Source organism: Gopherus evgoodei, chromosome 2 (assembly GCF_007399415.2).
Source record: "Gopherus evgoodei ecotype Sinaloan lineage chromosome 2, rGopEvg1_v1.p, whole genome shotgun sequence".
Taxonomy (NCBI): domain Eukaryota; kingdom Metazoa; phylum Chordata; order Testudines; family Testudinidae; genus Gopherus; species Gopherus evgoodei.
Window position 1 is genome coordinate 91,203,346 of NC_044323.1, and position 8,819 is coordinate 91,212,164.

General features: G+C 37.0%; 1 protein-coding gene across 6 annotated transcripts in view; it reads left to right on the forward strand.

Moving 5' to 3' along the window:
* The window catches only part of SEPTIN7 (septin 7), a 128,971-nt gene extending 120,807 nt beyond the window's left edge, over positions 1-8,164 (forward strand). For all 6 annotated transcript variants that reach the window (XM_030551355.1, XM_030551354.1, XM_030551353.1 and 3 more), the window contains 3 exons: positions 2,713-2,848; positions 6,435-6,574; positions 7,139-8,164. In XM_030551355.1, the coding sequence (XP_030407215.1) occupies positions 2,713-2,848; positions 6,435-6,574; positions 7,139-7,178 (316 nt within the window). In that variant the 3' untranslated portion in view covers positions 7,179-8,164. The remainder of the gene's footprint in view (positions 1-2,712; positions 2,849-6,434; positions 6,575-7,138) is intronic.
* Positions 8,165-8,819: the final 655 nt, after the last annotated feature.

An 8,819-nucleotide genomic window follows, 5' to 3' on the forward strand; every position in this document is an offset into this window, starting at 1 on the left:
TTATGTAATTCACCCAGATTGGCTCTGCAGTCTCTCATTAGTTCCAGAGTAATAGTTATATTAGTGCTTATTGAGAATTTAAGTAATGAAAATTCCACATCTCTAAATTTCCAGCTCTTTAAGGAGGGGTTAAACTGGCAAACTTGTTAGTGTAGTCACATTCATTTGACTATGGTTTATCATACAAATGGCTTGCAGAGGTTCCACTTTGTGTATACATAGAATAACATAAACTTTCTCTAAACCTTAAAGAGTTAATATTACACATGTATATTATTTTATATGTGGAGGGTGGGAGTGTTCCTGATGCTTTCTTGGACTTCCATTTTCCTTTGTGCTTCAACCCCATTAATTTCTCTAGACATTGCTTATCAGAATGAGAACTGTGTACTGATCCACTCGTAAAGAACTCCACAGTGGATATTAACTTGCTAGCTTACTGAACACTCCAGAGAGGCTAAGACTTCACATTTTGGGGGAAATCTGAATAATTTTCTTGAAAACATGACTTGAAAGACATACCTAGGCAATTCTTAGGTTCTGGCGTCATTAGGGAGCCAGTTTTATTCCCATTTGAAGTCAGTGGGGGTCTTGGCAGTGACTTCAGTGGCAGTAGGACCGAGGCCCCTAGGTCAATGGTTCTTTACATAGAATAGACACTTTAAAACTTTACATGTCTCTCAAAGAAAGGTATATTAATATCTTCAGGAAGTTAAATTTTGTAATGTTTTGACAATGTGTTTGTTTAAATAGAAACACTACTACTCAAATTCACTAAAACATTACACCTGATGTTGCACACTCCTCATGAATTGGTTTTATGTATTATTGTACTGGGCTTGTAATCGAACAGTACTCCAAGTTACATGCTATTTTCATCAACAAAAGGTACAGATGCTAACAATGAACCTTTGTACAGTAAAAGTAAATCCTGAATTTGGAGTAGGATCAGTTTCTATTTGAAATCTAGTATTCTGCCAACATTTGGTGTGCTGCTCTAAATTTTGCAAATCAGTTCAGATACATCTCAAATATCTAAAATTGTCACCTTTTGAAGCACATATTTGAAAATACTGGAATTTAAAAACTGTTCAGTTGGCCTTGATTTTCATAGGATGCATTTCATTTTCACTTCATTAGTGGCAATCTCATATATCTGAGTTATACATAAAAAATGAGCTATGAACAGTCAAAACAATTCCCAGACATATTTGACCCACCCTCCATTGCACTGACTACACATTTTTAACCCTATTTCCCTCTCCTAAAAGAATGAGTTGCAAGTTTTGAATGAAAGGGGCACTGCATATTAGAAATGCTTTACTCTACCTCAGATATTTTTAGGAGAATTCTGAAGCATAAAACACATTGGAGCACAAAAAGCAGACACTTTATTTTTGATGTAATCATACCTAGAAACTCCAAATACAGTTTGCTTTCTTAGATGAAGGTTGGACCATCTTAGATGGATAGACATTCCCTGCTCATTTATCATTTTTGTTTTGTGTGTGTGTATGTAAATATCCAAGAGAGTGATAACACAAGCAGGTGTGTGTGCGTGTGTTTATATTATAGTATTACATCTATATGCTAGTTAGAGATAATTTTTTCAAATGTTTTTTAAAAACATACATGTTCAGGCTGAAATTTGTTCTGGTTGTTCTTAATGTTTGAGTACCAAAACCATTACTCTTACAAGGGGCTGAGTGTATACATTATCTTACCATTAGCCAGAAAGAGTGAAATAGATAATCAGTCTTTACTGGATTCTACAGAACATTGAAGACTATAACATTTCTAAAATGCTATTTTAAACTGAGTAACAAGATTAGTAAATCAGTTGCCTGAAAGTGTCTGGAAAAAATTGAAAACATGTATTTGAATTAGACACATTTTACAAAGCAAAATATTCCATGCTAAATAAATAAATCTGAAGTCCAACTGCTCAAAACCTCTCAAAGTTGCTGTGCGTTCAAAAGAATCAGCACAGGAAAATATTGTATTTAACACAAAGCTAAAATTATGAACTTAAATTTATTTGATAATTCCCTTAGAAATTAAGATTTAAAAATCAGTTTCTCTCTATCTACAACACTTTCTTTCTCTTGCTCTGTTCTAATTTAAGGCTATCTTTCCATTTTTGTGTGCACAAGTATTTTGGTGATTGGAGGGGCTGTAGTGTTGGAAGATCACTAGGAAGATGCCACTTCTATTTTTGAGTTTTCGTTGCTGAATTTTTCCTGATTTGACTTTCCCCTAACGCAGTGGTTCTCAACCTATTTACCACTGTGGGCCACATCCAATACTACCTCTGTTGCCCTGAAGACGTCACATGGGCTGCAGCTCTGTGCTGATTGGGCCGGAAGCAGCCCTTGGGCCACAGGTTTAGAACCACTGCCCTAGCAGTTCTGTTAAAGGTAGTAAGTAAAGAATTCTCAACATATGACTGCATTATATTTAACCCAAATTTAAATATAAAAAATGTAAGATGTTGACACTATGAAATAAATTATTTTTTCATAGTTTAACATTAGTTTGATCGAACATATGCAGTCTTCTGAAATTATGAAAATTTAACTTAAGATAGAGGCACATGCAAACTCATCATTCCATTTAATGTCTTGTTTTTTGGTTGCCTTGCTTTTCAGTGTCATCTTGTATTGTAAAAAAGATTACTTTCTTATTGATTAACCTGCTCTGGATTTATGGCAGGAGCCCTCTGGCGCAGATGGAAGAAGAGAGAAGAGAGCATGTGGCCAAAATGAAAAAAATGGAGATGGAAATGGAGCAGGTCTTTGAAATGAAGGTCAAAGAAAAAGTTCAGAAACTGAAGGACTCTGAAGCTGAGGTAACCAAAATGTGTATTATATGCCAATAATGTGCTCAGTGCTGACCAACGGAGAGAAAATCCTTTCCTCAAAGACAGTGTAACGTACACATGTTCTGGAGGTTCCCTCATGGCTCCATAGTTAAAAATATAACCTTAAATTAGAATTTAAATGAAACTCTCACTATTTAAATAAAGGAGGCAAGCATGTATTTTCAAGATAACTTTCATATTTAAACATCCCCTCGTTTCACTTCCATAATCATAGCATGCTAAAAATCTCTCTAGTCTCATGTCTGTCTTTGCCCTAAAACATTACTTTACACTTTAGCTAATTTATGCACTATATAATGTGAATCTTTTATCAATAATAAAGCCCTTTCTTTAAATCCTTTGACTACTCTGCCATAATGCCTGTAACAAATCAGCCAGTTCATGATGGTTAGCCTAAGGAGTAGACAGGTATTGCTTGCAACTGTTTCAATTTTTGTGACTTTTAAAAATTGCAAATCTATATAAAAATTGTATAATTTGACTCACTCATCTCTCATGTCCCTTTGTATGTCAATTGTTTTAGGTTGTAAACTCTTCAGAGCAGAGGCTGGGCTAGTCTGTCATTCAACGGCTTTGCCAATATAGCTAAACCAGCAAATCCATCTTCTGGAGACACAGCATATACTGGCATAATGACTGTTTGCCAATATAAGCTGCGTCTATACAGATGTTTTTGCCAACATAGCTATCTGTCCGGGCATGATTGATTTATTTTTTATTTTATGCTGTTGTTTTTTTAACCACACAGCTTACTGATATAGCTATGCTGGCAAAACTTTGTAGTGTAGACCCCGGGCCATTACTTATTTATACAGTTCTTAACACAGTGGGGTTCTGATCCTGATTGGGACCTATGGGCACAATTGTAAAACAAATCAAATAAGTGGATTTTGTAGCTCTGCTAGGAGGCAGCTTCTCCAAAGAGGCCTGGTACAACAACCATAGCTGCAAATTAAAAAAAATCTTAGCAGGCCTACAGGAAGCTTGGAGTACTAAAAGCAGTTATAGAACCCCTACCAGCCACTCTTTGAGGAGCCAAGGGGGCAGGCAGGACAATGGGAGAGAAGTGGACGGTGACTTCACTGTCCAGCCCTGTTGTCCTTCCCTCACTACCCAAACTCTCTCCTGTTACATACTCAGTCCACTAAAGTCTGCTTCCGTAACCTCTCTCAACTCATATTGCCTTCCCAGTGTATGCTTTCTGCTCCCTATTGAACTTGTAAACATCTACAAAATTAAGTTGTACAAGTTCAAAGACAGCAGAGGGGGTATATACAAGGAGATTTGAATTGGGTTCAGGGAGTATGTCTAAGTACTTTAGGATGAGTGTACTATGGGCCTGGTGCAAGAAAACATCTTTCAGGACACGGGTCATGGAGGGAAGAGATGTAGCTGGAGCATGAAGAAAGCTGTACTGGACGTGTGTGTGGAAGAGGTTGGAGGGTTACAGAGAACATGGGCTACGTGAAAGGAGACAAACATAAGAATGACAAGGGGTGTATTCTTTATTCATGTTAAACTTTGCACACATTGGTACACTTTCAACATGGATAAAAGCATGGACCCACCTACAGATCACCACAAAGTCTTCAGGAGAGAGCCCTGCAGAGATTGGCTGTTTTACTATGGTGGACTTTCAAAGGCCTTATCAAGAGCGTATATGGTTATATCACAGTGGCATTTTAACTTCTTTGCTAATAGTCCTGGAACGTGCCCCCTGCCTCATTTTTAACATAGTTATGGTTTTTAAAATTATATGGTTGCTTGTCAATACAGTCACGTAGAATCAAGAAAATCACCAGTTACATCAGTATTGATATCTAAACCAACCACAATTTGCATCTTACCGCCTATACCATAATATCAAGATGTTCCTGGCTTCCGTTTTATATACAGTTGCCCACAACACACACAAAGAACAGGATTACTTGCGGCACCTTAGAGACTAACGAATTTGAGTATAAGCTTTTGTGGGCTACAGCCCACTTCACAACACACACTAATTCCTAATAGGCATACTCAAAACACAACCTTAACCTTAACTTTTACTTCAGTTTGGGAAGAATTCATGTTATGTATTTAGATACGCTTTTACATTCTGTCAGCAAAGATATCTTAACTTTAAGACTGAGTTGTGAGAGGTGTGTGCACTCTAAATGGCTCTGATAGTACATTAGCAACCATTACTTTGTTCAAGTATGTGGGATGTAATATAGGTTAAAGAACAAGGCTGCAATACTTTATTTAAATAAAGTTCTGAAACACTTCTGTTTTCAGTGAGATTGAATGCTGAGAGATTGTTTGGCAAACAAGTAGAGGAAGGGAGTTCTGAAGTGAAATCAAGTGTGAAAGCAAAAGCAAGAGACAATGCAAGGGTCATTTGGGAAGGAGGCTTGAGAGGAGCACAGACAGCAGGTGAAGGGTAGGAGAAAATAAGAGCAGCAATGTAAATACAGATTGGGTTTTACACAGCTTTGAAAGTAAGAATTAAAAGCTTGTATCTGATATCAAAGGGGAGAGGAAGCCAGTGAAGGGAGTCAGGCCTGGTCTACACTTATAATTTAGGTTGACATAGCTACAGCACTCAAGTGTGAAAAATCCTCACCCCTGAGACTCATAGCTTTGCCAACCTAGTCCCCAGTGTAAACACAGTTTGGTGAATGAAAAAATGTTTGTTTGACATAGCCAATGTCACTGGAGGAGGTGGAGTTCCTACAGCGGTGGAGAAACCCTTGTTTTTCTTGTAGGCTCAGTCTTCACTATGGTCTTATGCTGGCACCATGAGGGGTAGTATGGTGGACTTTTGAATCAAGAGGGGAGTGGAGGCAGGGGAAGATGAATAGCTATTGCCGGTGACATGTCCAGAGGATGTCAGTCATTTAGGTCCTATCTAGACTAGGGGGAAAGGTGGTGTTTTTAAAACATGTCAGCTAACACATTTTAACATGTTTTTAAACACCACTTAGCAGCTAGTAGAGAGAGGTTTTAACACATTGACTCTGTGCTCTCCCTTCCCCCAGAGAGACATTATAGAACAGGTTATCAGTCAGAAAATTCTGAGGAGGGGAGTGGTCTGCTTCAAAAGCAGTAGATCTAGCATGAAACTGAAGATTCTTCTATGGATTGTGATTGGCTAGGTGGCTGTTTGGCTATGATCAATGCTTATACTGTTCTAATCATCTTGTTGCTTTGTGCCCCCCCGTCTGTCTCCAGCTGTTTTTTCCTAGTCTTCTGCTTGGAATGTAAGCTCTCTGGGCCAGGGACCATCACTTTTATGATTGTATAATGGGATTATGGCTTTGAGGCATTAGAGCATTATAGATTATAAAGGCAGGAGGTATAGTCCGCATGCTCGAGAAGTTTGGAGGGAAGATGGTGAAGAAGATAGGTAGAAGTGGTAGAGAGTGGAATCAACAGTTTTGGTCTCTAACTAGGGTCCTCAGTTAGTTACAGTAGCTGATGTGGCATACCATACAATACAACTTCTAATCTTCTTTCTAATGTTGCAGTGTTTGTGCAGTTTTTGACTATGTACTTTGCATCAAATTCTTAGCTTCAACGACGCCATGAGCAAATGAAAAAGAACTTGGAGGCGCAGCATAAAGAATTAGAGGAAAAGCGCCGCCAGTTTGAGGATGAGAAAGCCAACTGGGAAACTCAACAGCGTATTTTGGAACAACAGAATTCTTCCAGGTACGTAGGATTTTTGCTGAAGTTGTTTGTATCTAATGTTCCACATGTTCTGTAATAATTATTAAAAGAAAATACATCTTTACACGCTTGACCATCAACATTTTTGCTTGGCCTACTCAAAATAGTGAAAATATCACACTGCTTTTTGGTATATATGAGCATATTTTGGAAATGAGGAGAACCTTAGCTTCTATAGTAGGCAAACATGTTCAGTACTTGCTAAATAAAACCAACCTCAACAGGTGCCATTCATCACTGTAGGAAAACTTTATTAGAATTTGAAGGCTGATTTAATTTTACTTACCTTTTCTTCGGCTTTTATTTGAGGGCTGGGAACTCAAACATCTGACTGAAAGCCATCAGATCTTCCATCTCCTGGAAGTAGGAGTGTAATGGCAAAATTATTGCTATGCCAGTGCTGTGTGCGTAGTATGCCAAGGAAAATTCCATCCTGTATCTAAACTAGGACAGCTGAAAATTGCATATTTTAAAAAGATATACATAATGTGCTGAAATTTTTGGCCATAAAATGTTTTTTTATTTTAAAATGTTTTTTCTTCTTAGAACCTTGGAAAAGAACAAGAAGAAAGGGAAGATCTTTTAAATACATCTATTGACCACCAGTTATGTATTAGTTGCCAATATGCCAGCCTGGACACCAGTGTTCGTTGGATCCATTTGACCAATTTTGCACCAGTTGTATCCATAACGATGGATTTAACAGCATGACAATTTTTTTGTTAATTTTGATGGAGATTGAGATGCCTTGAATTGTCTAGGATGTTGTGTACTTGGAAAAATAACAGCTCTAAGTACTTTTTCCTTTTTTTAAAAAAAAAAGTCATTTTAACACAAACATTTTACTGTTGTACAATCATGTTCTGGTGGGTTTTTTTTTTGTTGTTGTTTTTTTTATTTACAGGATATTCCAAAATACAAGGACTCTGGAAGGTTTTCAGTGAGGATAAATTGCCATAATATGATACAAACTATGCTTCTCTATTATAATACAAGAATTCCATTCAGTGCAGCATATACAATAATGTAATTTAGTCTAACACAGTTGCCCTATTTTTTGACACTTCCATTGTTTAAAAATACACATGGAAAAACAAACGTATAGGCTTACAGTGCACCTAAAGCTTTTTATAACAACCCTTCTTTGTTTTGGATTCTTTAAATATATGCTATCCTCATTTAGTAACTTCTTTAGCCAGAAGAATTTCATTACTGCTTCATTTTTGTAATAACATTTAATTTAGATATTTTTTCATATATTGGCCCTGCTCAATAGAATATAGCTTCTTTCATATGGTAGGAACCAGTGAGTAAATCTTTCCTTTAACTCCCTTTTTACATTTTATGGTAAGTAGCAGGAAAATGCATTTATAGGTCATTTTTAGGCAAAATTGTGGAGTTAACTACCAACCTGTTTCTACCTGTGTGCAGTCTTTCTTTATTTTACTAGAAATGGGAATCATGGCCTCTTGAAAAAGTCACCATTTTGCATTTAGCTGTATTCATATACTGCATTTCTGTATTTTTGTTTGTATTGTAAAAAGTCACATAATAAACAATGTTGTGATGTAACCTGCTGATGTGTGATACGCTTTCAAGAAATTGCATAGCAGAGTATTCACTATAGGAAATATTTCAATGTAACCACGCTTAGATATAAAAATTAACTTTGCATTTAGTCTGTCTATATGTCAAGTTATCAGTTTAAGGGCTGGACAGGTGTATTCAATCTGTGGGTTATTGACCTATTAAAACATGTTTAAGTGGCTAAGTACTATACATGATGAATTGTGCCCTTAAACTTCAGACTAAAAACTTCTTATCCAGAAGAGGGCACCAACTTTTCATGCAGTTTTTGTTTTGTCTGAAATAATAATATGTTCAGACACCTTTTCTGATATTTTCCGCGGGTTTGTCTCCGTTACTGCATCCAGAAGTTTTTAATATTCATGGTTATCAGTGGCACTATGGGATGGCTGTAGCCTCTGGGATTTCTCCACTGTTTATCGAAAATGTAAGCTAGTCATCTGAGCTGAACTTGGTAGCTGGGAAGGTGGCATGTAGCTTGTAAAATGCTTGAACCTTACACAGGAGAATGTACTAAGCTTTATTTGCTATTATAGAGGCAAAAGAACTGAAAGGTTCATGTTGACATTTTCAGAAAATAGATATGGCAGCATACTTCCCAAACTGTTCTGCATTGCAGGAAACAATTGTTACCTGAAGG